The 20,742-nt window shown below is 48.0% G+C and overlaps 1 protein-coding gene across 1 annotated transcript in view; it reads right to left on the reverse strand.

Moving 5' to 3' along the window:
• Nucleotides 1–1,500: 1,500 nt before the first annotated feature.
• znhit6 (zinc finger HIT-type containing 6) overlaps nt 1,501–20,742 on the reverse strand; it is a 68,771-nt gene continuing 49,529 nt past the window's right edge. Inside the window, exons 8-11 of the mRNA XM_063063467.1 lie at nt 19,949–20,029; nt 15,041–15,121; nt 5,263–5,387; nt 1,501–1,838 (exon numbers count right to left, since the gene is read on the reverse strand). Coding sequence (XP_062919537.1) covers nt 1,762–1,838; nt 5,263–5,387; nt 15,041–15,121; nt 19,949–20,029 — 364 coding nt within the window. The 3' untranslated portion in view covers nt 1,501–1,761. The remainder of the gene's footprint in view (nt 1,839–5,262; nt 5,388–15,040; nt 15,122–19,948; nt 20,030–20,742) is intronic.

Raw genomic sequence — 20,742 nt, forward strand, 5'->3', positions numbered from 1 at the left:
GCCAGGTGTGTGGGGTGGACAGGATGAAGAAAGAAGCTGGGAGGTGATAGATGGAAAATGCAAAGAAGAAAAATATCTGATAGGAGAGAATGCATAGAGTTGGGGGCGGGGGATATATTAGCATGGACAGAGGACTGGTTAACCAATAGAAAGCAGAGAATTGGATATATGGGTGTTACTCTGGTTGTTGAGCAATATGCCACGGGTGCTAGACCCGCAACTGTTCACGATATACATTAACGATCTGGTAGAGGGGACCGATGCAGTGTATCTAATCACAAACAAGGGTATCTAAATACAAACTTCGAGCATCTAATAAATTTGCTGATGATACTAAATTGAGTGGAAAAGCAAATTGTGCGGAAGACACCTCCTTGCAGAGAACTGAGTTGCAAACTCCGACAGGCCGAGCTGAATAGTGTCACAGTAACTGCTCTGCTCCAGTGGCACCCCACGTTTTGTAGCATGTATCGGGAACAGTGACTTTCACTATTCATCCTCAATCCAGTCCAAAGCACCACACGGTAGCGCCATGGTTACCATAGAACTTTACAGCACGGGCCACCTTTGTCTTTAAGGAGTTTGCATGTTCTCTCCGCGTTCTCTCCCACATTCCAGAGTTTGGTTAGGGTTAGCCAGTCGAGGGCATGATACATTGGCACTGGAAGTGTGGTAGCACTGATGGGCTTTCGTTGCTGATTTGATTTGACACAAACACTGCATTTCACAGAACGCTCGACGTACATGTGACAAAGTTTTCTTTCTCCCTCTCCTCTGCTGAGACTCTGTCACGTGGTCCATGACATGGCTACCAGATTAGGGAAAGGTCATTTACACTGAGTTTTGCGTGGGAATATCCCTCAGAGGAATCTCTGCAATTCTCCACCCAGAGGATGTGGCGGCTGGGTCACTGGTGGGTGGGGTTTAAAGAGGAGGGAGAGAAATGCTTATAGTTTGATAAATTCCACCCATCCCTCCCTGTTCTGCAACTTGTCCGTCCCACATCTCGCAAAAAAGTGCTGGAAAGTCTCAGCAGGTCAGGCAGCACCAGCAGGAGGGAACTTTAGAGTACAAGATTCACTTCATTTGTCACGTGTAAACTGAAACATACTGTGAAATGTGTTGTTCAGGGTCAATGACCAACACAGCTTGAGGATTGTGCTGGGGCAGCGGACAAGTGTCACCATGCTTCCAGTGCCAACCATGGCATGGCTGCAGCTCACTACCCCGAACCCGTACGTCTTTGGAATGTGGGAGGAAATGTGAGAAACTGCAGAAAACCCAGCAGTCACGGAAAGTACAGATTCCTTACCGACAGCAGCGGGAATTGAACCTCGATCGTTAGAGCTGTAATGTACTGTGCTAGCCACTTGCCATCCTGCTGCCTTTGTGTCTCTCTCTCTCTCACACACAACAGACATACTAGTAATTTCTTTTTCTGCGTCAGATTTAAAACATTGGCAAGTTTTTCAGTTTTCAATATTATGAATATTATTTTGTTCACAGATCCAACCCACCTGTTTTATCAGCTCTACAGCCACAGTGAAATATTCCTGTCCGTATTCTCGACAAGTTGGACAGTGATTCAATAGGGTGATGAGGTTCTTCAGCAAATTTATTCTGATCGTTTACAAAACATAATGCTTCCAAATGTGGCATGAACAAAGTCCCAGTAGACAAAGAACTGGAGCTGGTCCCACCCAACTCTGCATTGAGAAAGAATGCTAGAGCGCTGGGCCCAGTACAGATTTACTCAGGAACCTATCTGACTTCCCCCTCTTCCATTTCATCCTCTGACGAGGAGTCCGTGTTGTTCTGAGAACCTTCATCCGAGTTACCTGACAAGGAAAAGAACAGTCACTGTCAAACTGAAATCTGACACCTCTTAGTACCACCCCTCCCACAGTGTGACCCTCCCTCAGTACCACCCCTCCCACAGTGTGACCCTCTCTCAGTACCACCCCTCCCACAGTGTGACCCTCCCTCAGTACCACCCCCCCACAGTGTGACCCTCCATCGTTACCACCCCTCCCACAGTGTGACCCTCCCTCAGTACCACCCCTCCCACAGTGTGACCCTCCCTCAGTACCATCCCTCCCACAGTGTGACCCTCCCTCGTTACCACCCCTCCCACAGTGTGACCCACCCTCAGTACCACCCCTCCCACAGTGTGACCCTCCTTCGTTACCACCCCTCCCACAGTGTGACCCTCCCTCAGTACCACCCCTCCCACAGTGTGACCCTCCCTCAGTACCACCCCCCCACAGTGTGACCCTCCCTCGGTACCGCCCTTCCCACAGTGTGACTCTCCCTCAGTACCGCCCCTCCCACAGTGTGACCCTCCTTCGGTACCGCCCCTCCCACAGTGTGACTCTCCCTCGGTACCGCCCCTCCCACAGTGTGACCCTCCCTCGGTACCACCTCTCCCACAGTGTGACCCTCCCTCGGTACCACCCCTCCCACAGTGTGACCCTCCCTCAGTACCACCCCCCAACAGTGTGACCCTCCCTCAGTACCACCCCTCCCACAGTGACCCTCCCTCAGTACCGCCCCTCCCACAGTGTGACCCCCTTTTTTTTAAACAAACCCTCATTCACCAATAAAATATGATACCCTAAATCAGAGCTTCATAAAGTATTTGCAATTTCAAATTAAAATACAGTCAGCGCTGTCTGCAACACATTCGTACCTCCGAGGAGCCCACCTATCCCAGAGACCCCCCCCATTGTACCCATGGTGACTGTGCACTCTTTCCGGAGGCACTAGGAGATGGATGTAACCCTGCAGAGGTGCTGCATTCAGCTCGGGCAGAACCCTGGGCAGCACCTACAGCAGTAGGAGTTAAAGAGGACTGGGTTGGTCACCAAAGGCCCCATCTTGCAGGTCATGCTCTCTTCTCAGCACCCACAGCACCAGGCTCAGGGTCGGTTACTACCCCTCTACCATCGAGCTCCTGAACCGGAGGGATAACTTCACTCACCCCAACACTGAACTGATGAAGGACTCTTCATCTCAGTCTCTCGACATTTATTTATTGATTATTTTTTCTTTCTTTGTGGAGTGGAGAGTGAGTTTGTAATTCTGGCAGGAACAAAGGATGTTGGGAATGGCGAGGGTGGACAGCAACGGGGGGGGCGGTGTGGGACAGGTGGCAGAGGAGGAGTGGCAGTGACCACACATTTTAATTCCACATCCCATTCCCATTCTGACATGTCTATCCACGGCCTCCTCTACTGTAAAGATGAAGCCACACTCAGGTTGGAGGAACAACACCTTATATTCCGTCTGGGTAGCCTCCAACCTGATGGCATGAACATCGACTTCTCTAACTTCTGCTAATGCCCCACCTCCCCTTCGTACCCCATCTGTTATTTATTTTTATACACACATTCTTTCTCTCACTCTCCTTTTTCTCCCTCTGTCCCTCTGACTATACCCCTTGCCCATCCTCTGGGTCCCCCCCCCTTGTCTTTCTCCCCGGACCTCCTGTCCCAAGATCCTCTCATATCCCTTTTGCCTATCACCTGTCCAGCTCTTGGCTCCATCCCTCCCTCTCCTGTCTTCTCCTATCATTTTGGATCTCCCCCTCCCCCTCCCACTTTCAAATCTCTTACTCACTCTTCCTTCAGTTAGTCCTGACGAAGGGTCTCGGCCTGAAACGTCGACTGCACCTCTTCCTAGAGATGCTGCCTGGCCTGCTGCGTTCACCAGCAACTTTTAAGTGAGGAGAGATATTGAGCAACGCACACAAAATGCTGGAGGAGCTCAGCAGGCCAGGTGGCAGCTATGGACATGAATAAACTGTTGACGTTTTGAGCCGAGAGCATTCTTCAAGACTGGAAAGGAAGGTGGGGGGGGGAACAGATAGTATGGAAAGGTCGGGGGGGGGGGAAGTGGAGCAAGAGCTGGTGGGTGGTCAGTGGATCCAGCTGGGGGGAGAAGGAAGAGTGGGAATGATGCAAGAAGCTGGGAGGTGATAGGTGGAAGTAAAGGGCTGAAGAAGGTGGAATCTGATAGGACAGTGACCATGGAATAGAGGAAGGGAAGTGGAGAGGGTAACAGGAGGAAGGAGAGCGACGGGCAGAAAGGGAGGGTGGGGAAGGAGAATGTGAGAGGGGAGGTGGGATAAGAGAAAAAAGGGGAGTGCTTACTGGGAAGAGAGAAGTAGGTGTTGACGCCATCAGGCAAAATAACCTGGACGTGGCCTCACGGTGTCAGCCGAAAAGGCTGTGGAGACATGTCGGTGTGGGAATGGGAACTGGAATTGAAATGGGCGGCCACCGGGAGATCCCGCCTGGTGTAGTGAATGAAACTCAAGTGCTCAATAAAAATGGTCCCACAATCTGTGCCAACATAGAGAGGGCAACACAGGGACCACTGCTCCATCTAGGGTACTAGCCTCCATGGTATCCATTATTAAGGACCCCCATCACCCAGGACATGCCCTCTTCTCATTGTTACCATCAGGAAGGAGGTACAGAAGCCTGAAGACACACCCTCAGTGATTCAGGAACAGCTTCTTTTCCTCTGCCATCGGATTTCTGAATGGACAATAAACCCATGAACACGACCTCACTACTTTTTTTAATATTATTTCTGCTTTGCACTATTTTTTAATCTGATTAACATACATATATACTTGCTGTAATTGATTTACTTAATTATTTTTCTTTCTATATTATCATGTATTGCACTGAACTGCTGCTGCTCAGTCAACAAACTTTACGACACATGCCGGAGATAATAAGCCTAATTCTGATTCTGAAGAATGAGGGAGGATCTCATTCAAACCTGTCGATTATTGAAAGGCTAGAGTGGATGTGGAGAGGATGAAGAGGGAGTCTAGGAGCAGAGGACACAGCCTCAGAACAGAGGGGTGCCCATGGAGACCAGGAGGAATTTCTTTGGCCAGGGAGTGGTGAATCTGTGGAATTAATTTACACAGATGGCTGTGGAGGCCAGATCATTATCTGGAGGCTGATAGATTCATGATCAGTCAAAACATCAAAAATTCTGGGGAGAAGGCAGGAGAATGGGGTTGAGTCAACTTGAGAGGGATAATAAATCAGCCATGATGGAATGGTGGTACAGACTTAATGTGCTGAATGGCCTAATTCCACCCTTGTGTCTTATGATCTACGAACCCATTATGGTCTTTGCACAGCTCTCAAAGATTCACATATTTAGATCACCAAACACTGATCCACACACACAGTTCTGATTTCAATAAAGCCTCTGGTCAATAAGTCTGATATTACTTACTGTCACCAAGTAACCGGTAGTCGGAAGAATTCGCCTTCAACACCACATATAGTGTGGGGTATTCAATGACCGTCTTCTGTCTCAAGTTCTCTGCAAGTGTTTGACTTGACTCCAGCCTGTGATACCTTCAAAAGAAATAGCATACACTTTCAATCAAGTTCAAGTTCATCAATCATCCTTCCCATCCGTCCAGCAATCTCTTTGACACCCCCACCACCGGGCAGGAGGCAGTGCAGCATTAGGGCAAATACCATTAGGATGGGAAACAGCTTCTTCCCCCCAGGCCATAAGACTACTGAACTCTGTCACCACCCAGGTCTCACCATTTATAAAGTGCTATAAACCTGTGTCGTAAATGCACCTTATTTGTTAGTTTATTAGTGGTGATATTACTTTGTGTTGTGAGTGAATTATACGTACTGTGTTGTGCACCTTGGTCTGGAGGAACGTAGTTTCGTTTGGGGGTGTACATGTGTACGGTTGTGGTTTATACGTACTGTGTTGTGTACCTTGGTTTGGAGGAACGTTGTTTCGTTTGGGGGTGTACATGTGTACAGCTGTGGTTTATACGTACTGTGTTGTGCACCTTGGTCTGGAGGAATGTTGTTTCGTTTGTGGGTATAAGAACATAAGAAATAGGAGCAGGAGTCGGCCATCTGGCCCATCGAGCCTGCTCCGCCATTCAATAAGATCATGGCTGATCTGCCATGGACTCATCTCCACCTACCTGCCAAATCCCCACAACCCTTAATTCCCCTACGATGCAAAAATCTATGTAACATTGTCTTAAATATATTTACTGAGGTAGCCCCCACCGCTTCATTGGGCAGAGAATTCCACAGATTCACCACTCTAGGAAAAAGCAGTTCCTCCTCATCTCCATCCTGAATCTACTCCCTGAATCTTGAGACTATGTCCTCTAGTTTTAGTCTCATTTACCAGTGGAAGCAAGATTCCTGCCTCTATCTTATCTACCCCTTTCATAATTTTATATATTTCTACAAGATCAGCACGGTCAACACTGGCACACCTCAGGGGTGTGTGCTTAGCCCATTGCTCTACTCTCTCTATACCAGGGGTCCTCGACCTTTTTTGCACCGTGGACCAGTTTAATATTGACAATGTTCTTGCAGACTGGCCGACCAGGGGTGAGGAGGCTAATTACGACTGGAATATAGGTGATAAGTCAACTATAAGTCACTTATCAGTGGCTAATACACTCAATTTCGTTTCTAAAAGGGTTTATCTAACGAATTTAATATTAAAAACACAGCGCATATTTTCCTCGCATGAATATAGTGATAAATCAATTATAAGTCATAAGGGGGGTCCTTATGTCCAGTCTATTCCGCAATTTAGTTTTCGTTGCATTCATTGCAGAAAACTCCGCTTCGCAGAGATATGATGTTGGAAATGGAAGCAACGTTTTCAGTGTTTTTGTGGCTATTTTAAGATTATTCAGCCCTGACTTTGATCCAGAATGCCGGCAAGAGATGTTATGTCAAACATACTTTTTAGCCCACCATCATTTGCAAGCTCGAGGAGTTGATCTTCTTCCTGCGGTGACATGGATGATTCACCGGGGACATTCACAAATAGGTCACGGACCCATTCCTTTGGACGTCTTGGGTCATTTGCTGTTGCGAAGTAACACTCGGATTCTGTCGACAGTGAAGATAAGTGATCATGCACCAGCTGTGAGCCTCAGTCTCTCCCAAATTCCCAGCTAATGTTGGGAACATGTCAAATATGCCCCTGTCCGCAGTTCCACTTTGGCTGTGAAAGCAGACACTTTATCTGCCAACTTGAAGATAGTTGTCATTCTCCCTTGAAGTGACAAATTGAGTTCATTGAGCAGGTTGAAGATGTCACACAGATAAGTGAGTTTTGCTATCCACTCCTCGTCACTGAAGTGTGCTGCCAGTGGTGACTTTTTTCCTGAAAGAAATCTCTGTAGCTGCTCTCTTAACTCAAAAACCCTGGCCAGGGCTCTCCCCGCTGATAGCCACCTGACTTCAGTGTGTAAGGGAAGCGTTTGTGCTCTGCATCCATTTCCTCGCAAAGCTGCTTAAACAAACATGAGTTAAGGGCTTTTGCTTTGATGTGATTGGTAACTTCAACAACGACACTCAATACGCTGTTAAGATCAGGTGACATTTTTCGGCTAGCCAGCATTTCCCTGCGTATGGCATTCAGGAGCAACCTCTTTGACCCGGGTAGTGAAACCAGACTCGTTACCGTTCCAGCAGCTGTGCTTCGATGACATAGTGGAGGACATCGATTCTCCTTGAAACTTGCTGAGCCATCTTGTTAGCTGCAGCTTCTCCCAACAGTTCACAGCACATGACCTTGGCAGCAGACAGAATCAATTCTTCACCAACAGTGAAAGGCTTCTTAGCCTTAGCAATACGGCCAGCCACTAAGTACGACGCTCTCAGAGCAGCAGCATTTGTGGAGGTGGTGACTCTGGTAAATCTCCTCTGTACCCCTTCCAATGCTTCCTCATCCTTCCTATAGTGAGGCGACTAGAACTGGACACAGTACTCCAAGTGTGGCCTAACCAGAGTTTTATAGTTCAAGTTCAACAGTGGGCGTGACAGGGAATGAGGAAAGGTGCAGCTGACTCATATCGTTTCCTCGCGGCCCGGTAGCACATGCTTTGCCACTCAGTGGTTGGGGACCACTGCTCTATACCCATGTCTGTGTGGCTAGGCACAGCTCAAATACTATCTATAAATTTGCTGATGATACAACCATTGTTGGTAGAATCTCAGACGGTGATGAGAGGGCAGTTCAGGAGCGAAATATGCCAACTAATGGTGTTGTAGCAACAACCTGGCACTCAACGTCAGGAAGATGAAAGAGCTGATTGTGGACTTCATGGAGGGCAAGACAAAGGAACACATACCAATCCTCATAGAGGGATCAGAAGTGGAGAGAGTGAGCAGCTTCAAGCTCCTGGGTGTCAAGATCTCTGAGGATCTAACCTAGTGACAATATATTGATGTAGTCATAACGAAGGCAAGACAGCGGCTATACTTTATTAGGAGGTTGAAGAGATTGGGAAAGCAACAAATATACTCAAAAACTTCTATAGTTGTACCATCGTGAGCATTCTGACAGACTGCATCACTGTCTGGTATGGAGGGGCTACTGCACAGGACCGAAAGAAGCTGCAGAGGGTTGTAAATCTAGTCAGCTCCATCTTGGGTACTAGCCTACAAAGTACCCAGGACATCTTTAAGGAGCGGTGTCTCAGAAAGGCAGCATCCATTATTAAGAACCTCCAACACCCAGGGCATGTCCTTTTCTCACTGTTACCATCAGGTAGGAGGTACAGAAGCCTGAAGGCACACACACAGCGATTCAGGAACAGCTTCTTCCCCTCTGCCATCTGATTCCTAAATGGACATTGAACTCGTGAACATTACCTCACTTTTTAAATATATATTATTTCTGTATTTTTCATGATTTTTAATCTATTCAATACATCTATACTATAATAGATTTACCCATTTATTTATTTGTTATCATTACTATTTTATTTTTTCTTTCTTCTATATTATGTACTGCTGCTACTAAGTTAACAAATTTCATGATACATGCCAGTGATAATAAACCCAATTCTGAAGATCTCTGATTCTTCTGAATTCCAGTGAGTACAGTCCCAGGCGACTCAATCTCTCCTCATAGTCTAACCCCCTCATCTCTGGAATCAACCTGGTGAACCTCCTCTGCACTGCCTCCAAAGACGGTATATCCCTCCTCAAGTATGGAGGCCAAACTGCACACAGTACTCCAGGTGTGGCCTCACCAGTACCCTGTACAGTTGCAGCATAACCTCCCTGCTCTTAAATTCAATCCCTCTAGCAATGAAGGCCAACATTTCATTTCTCTTCTTGATAGCCTGCTGCACCTGCAAACAGACCTTTTGTGATTCGTGCACAAACATTCCCAAGTCCCTCTGCACAGCATGCGTGCTGCAATTTTTACCATTTAAATAATAATCTGATCTTCCACTTTTCCTTCCAAAGTGGATGACCTCACATTTACCGACATTGTACTCTATCCGCCAGACCTTTGCCCACTCACACGGGTACAGCTGTGAGTTATATGTACTGTGCTGTGCACCTTGGTCCGGAGGAACGTTATTTCGTTTGGGGGTGTACTGTACTAGCATACAGGTGAATGACAATAAACTGAACACCTGAACTTGAAGTTTAATTGTCATTCAACTGTACACATGAATACAGCCAAAAGAAACAGTGTTCCTCGACAAACAGTACAACATATACAGTCACACGTTTCACATATAACGATGGCAGAAAAACACTGTTACAATACAATCTATATAAAAAATTATCTCGCCCAAGTCCCTGAGTATCATGGCCTGTAGATTGAAGGTGTGTGGGATGTTGTCCTGGAGTCATGCTCCCGCAAGAACAAGCACGCAGCAGTTCCTCATCTCACACAAGTGAAGCCACAGACAAACACAATCCAGCTGTCTTACACTGGCTGCACAACTCGTACCACCACACACCACTGTGGCTCCTCTCCGCTGAGTCCCATTGAGTTATAGAGAGACCCCCATCACCCAGGACACATCCTCTTCTAAAACACCAGAAAGTCTGTAGATGCAGGAAATCCAAGCAACACACAAAAAATGCTGGAGGAACTCAGCAGGTCAGGCAGCACCTATGGAGGGGAATGGACAGTCGATGTTTACGACGTTTCATGGATGCTGCCTGGCCATGCCCTGTTCTCATTGTTACCGTCAAGCAGGTGGCACAGGAGCCTGAAGACACACACTTAACATTTCAGGGATAGCTTCTTCCCCTCCGGCATCAGATTTCTAAATGGACATTGAACTCACGAACACAACCTCATTACTTTTTTCATTTAACTATTTTATGTGTATGTCGTCCACACTGAGATGGGCAGCGTGGTAGCATAGAGGTTAGTGTGACTCTATTACAGCAGTACTGACCCAGGTTCAACTCCTGCCATTCTCTGAATAAAATTAATAGATACTTATTTGATGCTGGACCTATTTGCCTGTGTTTGGTCCATTTCATTCTAAACTTTCTCTGTAACTGTCACACTTTATTGTGCATTGTTATTGTTTTTCCTTGTTCTGCCTCAAATCACTGTGTAATGATCTGATCTGTATGAACAGGACGCAAGACAAGCTTTTCATTGTATCTCGATACATGTGACAATAATAAACCGATTTAGCAATTTCAACATCCACAAATTATAGATCCATACAGCACGAAAACAGACCCTTCAGCCCAACTCCCCCATGCTGACCAAGGTGCCTCCCTGTGCCCACATCCTGCTGAAGCCTTCCTATCCAAGCGTGTCCCGAGGCCGTCCATCGGTTGGGATTGACCGTGGATGTTGTGCCCTAACTATCTACGTAGCGTACACAGGCCCGGGCAGGACGATATGGACAGCAAGCTCCCCCTCTCCACACAACTGATGAACCCAAAGGAATGGCAGAAGCCGACACAGTTTGGCACTGGCAGCATTGCAGGAACTGCCAGTCAAAGTTGAACTCAACGTAGGGACTCGAGCTCCGGATTTTTCCCTCAGGGTTTACTCCCCATGAGTGGGCATAGCTGCAAGGCAGTCGAGGTTTGAGATCAGAGTTTTCCTTCTCCGAGATGAGCTGCCAACCACGGCTGACGAGCCCCATCTGCCCAAAACGACTGGTTTTAAGGCACCATTAACCCTCCTTTTCCCTCTTCTCCTGCCAGTAGAAATGGTTCCAGCAGGCTTAGTCACATGTGAAGGCCAGGAGCTGGACTTGTTTGTCAGAGGCTGTTTGAGACACACAGCATTGGAAGCATTTAGTAGGTAGTGGGAGCTGATCCCCACCATCTCCCCCAGCTACGACAACCTTCAGAAACCCCAGGTATCTACTAAATGTACTGATCCAACCACTTGTTCCGACAGCCACCATCTTGTGTGTGAAAGACCTCCCAGTCAGGTCCCCTTCAAACCTGCCTCCAGTTTTCGACTCCCCTACCCGTGGATGGAAGAGACTGACCAGTCAGCCGACCTTTTCATTTGGAGATGCAGCACAGTAACAGATCCTTGTGGTCCAACAAGGCTGCACCGCCCAGTTACACCCATGTGACCAAATCACATACCAGCTCCTCTCCTCACCTGGCTATCACCTCCTCCTGGGTCCTTTCCTCCTTCCCTTTCTCCTATGGTCTACTCTCCCCTCCTATCAGATTCCTTCTTCTCCAATCCTTTATCTTATCCACCCATCACCTCCCAGCTTCTTACTTCCTCCCCCTCCCTCCACCCACCTGGCTTCACCAATCACCACCCAGCTTGCCCTCCTTTTTACTCTGGCATCTTCCCTTCCAGTCCTGATCAAGGACCCTGCCTGAAACGTTGACTGTTTATCCCCCTCCATGGATGCTGCCTGACCTGCTGAGTTCCTCCAGCATTTTAGATTATGAGGACACTCAGTCCTCGTTCATTGTCATTTAGAAATGCATGCATGCATTAAGAAATGAAACAATGTTGCTCCAGAGTGATATCACATAAAAAACAAGACAAACCAAAGACTGACACTGACAAGACCACATAATTATAACGTATAGTTACAGCAGTGCAAAACAATACCATAATTTGATAAAGAGCAGACCATGGGAATGGTTAAAAAAAAGTCTCAAAGTTCTGATCGACTCTCGATAGTCCCTGATAGCAGGCGGCAGAAGGGAGAAACTCGCTCTGCCATAAACCTCCAGGTGCCGACAACTGTCGATGCAGTGGAAGCACCCGACCACAGCCGACCCTGAGTCCGTCCGAAAACTTCGAGCCTCCGACCAGCCCTTCGACACCGAGCACCATCTCTGCCCAGCGCTTCAACCCCGTCCTGGCCGCCGAGCAACAAGCAAAGCCGAGGATTCAGGGCCTTCCCCTCCGGAGATTCTGGATCACACAGTAACAGCGGCAGCGAAAAAGGCATCTCAGAACTTTCTCCAGATGTTCCTCCGTTCTCTCACGTCTGTCTCCATCAGATCAGAATTGTGCACGGCACCCTACTTGACAGATTACAGATATCATTCACCGGAGTGGCCGTGAACGCCGTGTCGCGCCGCCATCTTCTCCTCCTCCTCCTCCATTTTGTGCGTGTTGCTCTGGTTTTTCAGCACCTGCAGATTCTCTCGTGTTTATCACCTACTAACCCGTATGCCTCTGGAATTTGGGATGAATCCGGAGCACCCGGAGGAATCCATTGCGGTCACGGGGAGAACATACAAACTCATTACAGTCAGTGGTGGGAATTGAACCTGATCTTACAGCTAGCAATGTGAAGTGTTGTGTTGAATGCTCTGCTACCACGGTGCCTTAGAAGAGGAAAAGTTTAGAGTGGGGGTTGCCAGCCTGGGGACTACAGACCCCTTGCTTAATGGCGTTGGTCCACAGCATAAAAAGAGTTGAGGGTTAGAGGGATCTGGGCACAAACATGGGCAAATGAGACCAGCCTGGATGGGAATCATATTCAGCACGGAACACTTGGGCTGAGGGACCTCCTTCTGTGCTCCAGGACTCTGGCTACCAACTCAAGCAAGGGCTCACAGCTGACAGATATTCCTGGCTCACAGATCACCAGCACAAGGTCACACCCAGGAAACGACTGTCAGCTGCCTCGCGCTCAGTAGAGTGAGGACAGTGAGGAGCCGATCCTTGCCTTACATCTGCTACTGACATTAGGATCAGTGTGAGCTGCGATTGAGACCAAGTGCCAATGACTAATATACAGCATGAGATCACGGTAACAAACAGCAAGACACTTGTCTCATGGAACAAGAACTTCCAGATGAACAGTATCCCTCTGGAATATAAAGGCCCAGCCAGTTACAGTCAGAGGAATGGTGAGTACACATGGAGCAGAAATGTCAAATACAAGAGGGCAGAACTTTCAGCTGAGAGTTTACAGGAGATTTGGAACAAAGAACAGCACAGGAACAGGCCTTTCTGCCCACAATGTTGTGCCAAACCAATTAAACTAGTTTTTAAACAAATCCCCTCTGCCTACACAATGTCTACATCCCCCATTTCATAGTCAGAGAGCACAAAAACAGGCCCTTTGGCCTATCTAGTCTGTACTGAACTATTATTCTGCTTAGTCCCATCAACCTGAATTTCCCGTACATTCATGTGCCTATAGAGTCCTACAGCACAGAAAAAGGCCCTTCAGCCCATCTAGTCTGTGCTGAATTGTTACTCTGCCTGTTCCCATTGACCCACACCTCTCGTCGCACTTTTCAAAGACATATGGGTTAGGGTCAGTAAACGGTGGGCATGCCATGTTGGGGCTGGAAGCATGGTGACACTTGCAGGCTGGCCCCAGCACATCCTCAGACTGTGTCGGTCATGGACACTTTTCACTGTGTTTCACTGTACACGTGACAAAGAATGCTAATCTTGATCATTACCTTTATCAACTGTCCCCTCCCACCAAAGTTCCACCCCTCACCCACACATGGGGGGCCAATTACTACAGCCACCTTTGGGTTAATGTCTCTGGATGTGGGAGGGAACTAGAGCACCCAGGGGAACCCATACGATCATGAGAAGAGCATGCAAATCGTGAGAAGCAGAGGCTCTACCTGATGTGCCAACTTTCCAGCAATTGTATCGGGTCACAGTGTTTCAAGTCACTTTTGAGGTTTAATTTATTCAAATCTATGTAACTTAGAGAAAAGTTCTTCAAATGGCAATGCCTCGCTAAGGAGCCTCACCATCCAGCGCATGCCCTCTTCAAACTAGAAAGTACATGTATCTCACCGTATCTGAGATTCATTTTCTTGCAGGCAAATACAAAAAGAAAAATAATAATAATAATAAATGACTAAGCAATATATATCAAGAACACGAGATGAAGAGTAGTTGACAGTGTTTGTGGGAGCAGTTCAGTGTCGGGGTGAGTGAAGTGAATGAAGTTATTCGCTCTGAGTTTGTGTCTGCAGGCTCCTGTACCTCCTCCCTGATGGCAGCATCAGGTTTTTGAACCAAAGTTCCTCTCTGCCGTCAGATTTCTGAACGGTCCATGAACAAAGCATCACTAATTTGTTTTTTTTTGCACTATTTATGTATTTTTATGCAATTGTTAAATTATGAAATTTTTAAATATACTGCCACACCAAAAAAAACCGAATTTTACGACACAGCAGATTCTGGGATGGACGAGCAGAGGCTGATTGTGTGGCTCGCTAGTGCCCTCTCCTGGTTCCAGGATTGTAATTGCAGACAGAATCAGCTCTGAGACAGTGAATGACCAGGACAAAGGAAGCCCTGACCACAAGATGCAAATATATCTGCCTCTGTTTCCAAAGACACCACACAGCTCTCTGTTTAAACAGGCCACTTAAAATAGTTCACAAATAGGGCCGCTCGGCGGCACAGCAGTTAGCACAATGCTATTACAGCACCAGTCACCCGGGTTTCACATTCTGCTGCCACGAAGGGTGTGTGTATTCTCCCCGTGACTGCATGGGTTTCATCCCATATTCCAAAGATGTATTGATTAGTAGGTTAGTTGGTCATTGTAAATTGTTCTGTAATTAGGTGAGGATTAGATAGGTGGGTTACTAGGCAGCTCGGCTCGTTAGACCTGAAGCACCTGACTGTGGTGTATCTCTAAATGAAATAACCAATATAAAACACACACGCGACTCTAACTACGAACAGTGACAGAAGATTTCAGCAGAAGTAAAAACCGAGGGTGAGGGAGAGCGGGTTCCTCTGTTACCTGACGGAGCTGTTCTTCCGGCCCTCCACCTTCAGAAAGACGCGCACTTGGTCAAGAGTTGCCAGGACGTAAACTTTCAACCTGCAGAGAGACACCGAGTTCATGAGTGGTGAGGGAGGTACGTTAGGTCGCAGGCTTCACACAGGCTCAGCGGTGAACACCAGACACAAAGCCAGAAAGCACTCCAGTACTGAAACAGGACAGGAACGTTAAGTTCAAGTTGTGGAAGGTGCTGGTGAGGCCCAAGCTGGAATAAGGACAGTGTGCAGTTCTTGTCACCTACACTGGATATCAATAAGAGTGCAGAGAAAATTGATAAGGATGGTGCTGGGCCTCGAGGACCCAAGTTATCGGGAAAGGTTGAACAAGTTCGGACTTTATTCCCCGGAGCATAGGAGAATGAGGGGAGATTTGATAGAGGTATTCAGCTGTGGAAGCCAAGTCACAGAGTACATTTAAAGCGGAGTTGATAGGCGCTTGATGAGTGAGAGCATCAAAGGTTACGAGCAGAAGGCAGGAGAATGGGGTTGAGAGGGACAATAAATCAGCCATGATGCAATGGTGAAGGAGTCTCGATAGGCCGAGTCGCCCCATTCTACTCTTATGTCTTTTGGTTTTAAATGACTTGGCCCCCAGAGCTTCCTGGAACAATTAATTCCTCAGATTCACCATCCTCTGGCTAAAGGGACATCTTGTTATCTTGACAACACACATCAAAGTTGCTGGTGAACGCAGCAGGCCAGGCAGCATCTGTAGGAAGAGGTGCAGTCGACGTTTCAGGCCGAGACCCTTCGTCAGGACTAACAGAAGGAAGAGTGAGTAAGGGATTTGAAAGTTGGAGGGGGTGGGGGAGATCCAAAATGATAGGAGAAGACAGGAGGGGGAGGGATGGAGCCAAGAGCTGGACAGGTGATTGGCAAAAGGGGATACGAGAGGATCATGGGACAGGAGGTCCGGGAAGAAAGACGGGGGGTGGGGGGCAGCCAGAGGATGGGCAAGAGGTATATTCAGAGGGACAGAGGGAGAAAAAAGAGAGTGAGAGAAAGAATGTGTGCATAAAAATAAGTAACAGATGGGGTATGAAGGGGAGGTGGGCCTCAGCGGAAGTTAGAGAAGTCGATGTTCATGCCATCAGGTTGGAGGCTACCCAGACAGAATATAAGGTGTTGTTCCTCCAACCTGAGTGTGGCTTCACCTTTACAGTAGAGGAGGCCGTGGATAGACATGTCAGAATGGGAATGGGAATGGGATGTGGAATTAAAATGTGTGGCCACTGGGAGATCCTGCTTTCTCTGGCGGACAGAGCGTAGATGTTCAGCAAAGCGGTCTCCCAGTCTGTGTCGGGTCTCGCCAATATATAAAAGGCCACATCGGGAGCACCGGACGCAGTATATCACCCCAGTCGACTCACAGGTGAAGTGTTGCCTCACCTGGAAGGACTGTTTGGGGCCCTGAATGGTGGTAAGGGAGGAAGTGTAAGGGCATGTGTAGCACTTGTTCCGCTTACACGGATAAGTGCCAGGAGGGAGATCAGTGGGGAGGGATGGGGGGGACGAATGGACAAGGGAGTTGTGTAGGGAGCGATCCCTGCGGAATGCAGAGAGAGGGGGGGGAGGGAAAGATGTGCTTACTGGTGGGATCCCGTTGGAGGTGGCAGAAGTTACGGAGAATAATATGTTGGACCCGGAGGCTGGTGGGGTGGTAGGTGAGGACCAGGGGAACCCTATTCCTAGTGGGGTGGCGGGAGGATGGAGTGAGAGCAGATGTACGTGAAATGGGAGAGATGCGTTTAAGAGCAGAGTTGATAGTGGAGGAAGGGAAGCCCCTTTCTTTAAAAAAGGAAGACATCTCCCTCGTCCTAGAATGAAAAGCCTCATCCTGAGAGCAGATGCGGCGGAGACGGAGGAATTGCGAGAAGGGGATGGCGTTTTTGCAAGAGACAGGGTGAGAAGAGGAATAGTCCAGATAGCTGTGAGAGTCAGTAGGCTTATAGTAGACATCAGTGGATAAGCTGTCTCCAGAGACAGAGACAGAAAGATCTAGAAAGGGGAGGGAGGTGTCGGAAATGGACCAGGTAAACTTGAGGGCAGGGTGAAAGTTGGAGGCAAAGTTAATAAAGTCAACTAGTTCTGCATGCGTGCAGGAAGCAGCGCCAATGCAGTCGTCGATGTAGCGAAGGAAAAGTGGGGGACAGATACCAGAATAGGCACAGAACATAGATTGTTCCACAAACCCAACAAAAAGGCAGGCATAGCTAGGACCCATATGGGTGCCCATAGCTACACCTTTAGTTTGGAGGAAGTGGGAGGAGCCAAAGGAGAAATTATTAAGAGTAAGGACTAATTCCGCTAGACGGAGCAGAGTGGTGGTAGAGGGGAACTGATTAGGTCTGGAATCCAAAAAGCGTAGAGCTTTGAGACCTTCCTGATGGGGGATGGAGGTATATAGGGACTGGACATCCATGGTGAAAATAAAGCGGTGGGGGCCAGGGAACTTAAAATCATCGAAAAGTTTAAGAGCGTGAGAAGTGTCATGAACATAGGTAGGAAGGGATTGAACAAGGGGGGATAAAACCGTGTCGAGGTATGCAGAAATGAGTTCGGTGGGGCAGGAGCAAGCTGAGACAATAGGTCGGCCAGGACAGGCAGGTTTGTGGATCTTGGGTAGGAGGTAGAAACGGGAAGTGCGGGGTGTGGGAACTATAAGGTTGGTAGCAGTGGATGGGAGATCCCCTGAGCGGATAAAGTCGGTGATGGTGTGGGAGACAATGGCCTGGTGCTCCTTGGTGGGGTCACGATCGAGGGGTAAATAAGAGGAGGTATCCGCGAGTTGTCGCTGTGCCTCGGCAAGGTAGAGGTCAGTATGCCAGACTACAACAGCACCCCCCTTATCGGCGGGTTTAATAATAAGGTTAGGATTAGTGCGGAGGGAGTGGAGAGCAGAGCGTTCCGAAGGAGTGAGTTCTCACGCTCTTAAACTTTTCGATGATTTTAAGTTCCCTGGCCCCCACCGCTTTATTTTCACCATGGATGTCCAGTCCTTATATACTTCCATCCCCCATCAGGAAGGTCTCAAAGCTCTACGCTTCTTTTTGGATTCCAGACCTAATCAGTTCCCCTCTACCACCACTCTGCTCCGTCTAGCGGAATTAGTCCTTACTCTTAATAATTTCTCCTTTGGCTCCTCCCACTTCCTCCAAACTAAAGGTGTAGCTATGGGCACCCGTATGGGTCCTAGCTATGCCTGCCTTTTTGTTGGGTTTGTGGAACAATCTATGTTCTGTGCCTATTCTGGTATCTGTCCCCCACTTTTCCTTCGCTACATCGACGACTGCATTGGCGCTGCTTCCTGCACGCATGCAGAACTCGTTGACTTTATTAACTTTGCCTCCAACTTTCACCCTGCCCTCAAGTTTACCTGGTCCATTTCCGACACCTCCCTCCCCTTTCTAGATCTTTCTGTCTCTGTCTCTGGAGACAGCTTATCCACTGATGTCTACTATAAGCCTACTGACTCTCACAGCTATTTGGACTATTCCTCTTCTCACCCTGTCTCTTGCAAAAACGCCATCCCCTTCTCGCAATTCCTCCGTCTCCGCCTCATCTGCTCTCAGGATGAGGCTTTTCATTCTAGGACGAGGGAGATGTCTTCCTTTTTTAAAGAAAGGGGCTTCCCTTCCTCCACTATCAACTCTGCTCTTAAACGCATCTCTCTCATTTCACGTACATCTGCTCTCACTCCATCCTCCCGCCACCCCACTAGGAATAGGGTTCCCCTGGTCCTCACCTACCACCCCACCAGCCTCCGGGTCCAACATATTATTCTCCGTAACTTCTGCCACCTCCAACGGGATCCCACCAGTAAGCACATCTTTCCCTCCCCCCCCCTGCATTCCGCAGGGAACAAGTGCTACACATGCCCTTACACTTCCTCCCTTACCACCATTCAGGGCCCCAAACAGTCCTTCCAGGTGAGGCAACACTTCACCTGTGAGTCGACTGGGGTGATATACTGCGTCCGGTGGTCCCGATGTGGCCTTTTATATATTGGCGAGACCCGACACAGATTGGGAGACCGCTTTGCTGAACATCTACGCTCTGTCCGCCAGAGAAAGCAGGATCTCCCAGTGGCCACACATTTTAATTCCACATCCCATTCCCATTCCCATTCTGACATGTCAATCCACGGCCTCCTCTACTGTAAAGATGAAGCCACACTCAGGTTGGAGGAACAACACCTTATATTCCGTCTGGGTAGCCTCCAACCTGATGGCATGAACATCGACTTCTCTAACTTCCGCTAAGGCCCCACCTCCCCCTCGTACCCCATCTGTTACTTATTTTTATACACACATTCTTTCTCTCACTCTCCTTTTTCTCCCTCTGTCCCTCTGAATATACCCCTTGCCATCCTCTGGTTCCCCCCCGTCTTTCTTCCCGGACCTCCTGTCCCATGACCCTCTCATATCCCCTTTTGCCAATCACCTGTCCAGCTCTTGGCTCTATCCCTCCTCCTCCTGTCTTCTCCTATCATTTTGGATCTCCCCCTCCCCCTCCAACTTTCAAATCCCTTACTCACTCTTCCTTCTGTTAGTCCTGACGAAGGGTCTCGGCCTGAAACGTCGACTGCACCTCTTCCTACAGATGCTGCCTGGCCTGCTGCGTTCACCAGCAACTTTGATGTGTGTTGCTTGAATTTCCAGCATCTGCAGAATTCCTGTTGTTCTTGTTATCTTGAGGTTGTGCCCCTCATCCTAGACTCCCCCACTAATCTTCTCCATGTCCACTCTAGCTAGGCCTTTTATTTAGGCATAGTATTTGATAATATTTGATAGCACTTGGTAAACCCACCAAAATCTAGTGTTGTATGAGGGGTTTTGATATGTGGAATGGAAGGTTTCACACGTACTTCTGTCGAATGACTGGGTCAGATTCCAATGGGTCAATGAACTTGCTCAGAAGCTCTTCCAATGTTTTGTTATCAGCCACCCTGGAAAGCAAAAAGCAATAGTTAATTTCAAAGGGGAGCACATACACAAAAAGAGGCCATTCACTCCCTCTGTCCTGTGACAGCTACTGTGGAGTCACAGAGCATGGACACACACTCTTTGGCCCACAGGGTCTGGACCGACCATCAACCATCCCGTTGACACCAATCCCACACAGACCCCACTGTTGACCAAATAGAGTTGTACAAGATGATAAGAGGCATAGATCGTGTGCACAGCTAGACTTCTTCCCAGGGCGGAAATGGCTAATACCAGGGGGCATAATTTTAAGGTGATTGGAGCACAATAAGATAAAATTAGGCTACTTGGACCATGACGTCTGCTGTGACATCTTGGCTGATTTATTATCTCAACCCCATTCCTTTGACGCCCTGACTAACCAAGAACCTATCAACTTCTGCTTTAAATATTCCCAATGACTTGGCCTTCACAATCTGTGGCACAAATTCCACAGATTCACCACTCTCTGGCTAAAGAAATTCCTCCTCATCTTATTCTGAATGGACATCCCTCTATTCTGAGATTGTGGCTTCTCGTCTTTGACTACTCCATGATAGGAAACATCTTCTCTCTATTCGAGGACAGTACAGGGGGAATGTCAGAAGTAGTTTTGCTTTTACACAGAGAGTGGTGGGTGTGTGCAGCACAGTGGTAGAGGCAGATACATTAGGGATATTGCAAAATAGGCACACGG

Source organism: Mobula hypostoma, chromosome 12, assembly GCF_963921235.1.
Source record: "Mobula hypostoma chromosome 12, sMobHyp1.1, whole genome shotgun sequence".
Lineage (NCBI taxonomy): Eukaryota > Metazoa > Chordata > Chondrichthyes > Myliobatiformes > Myliobatidae > Mobula > Mobula hypostoma.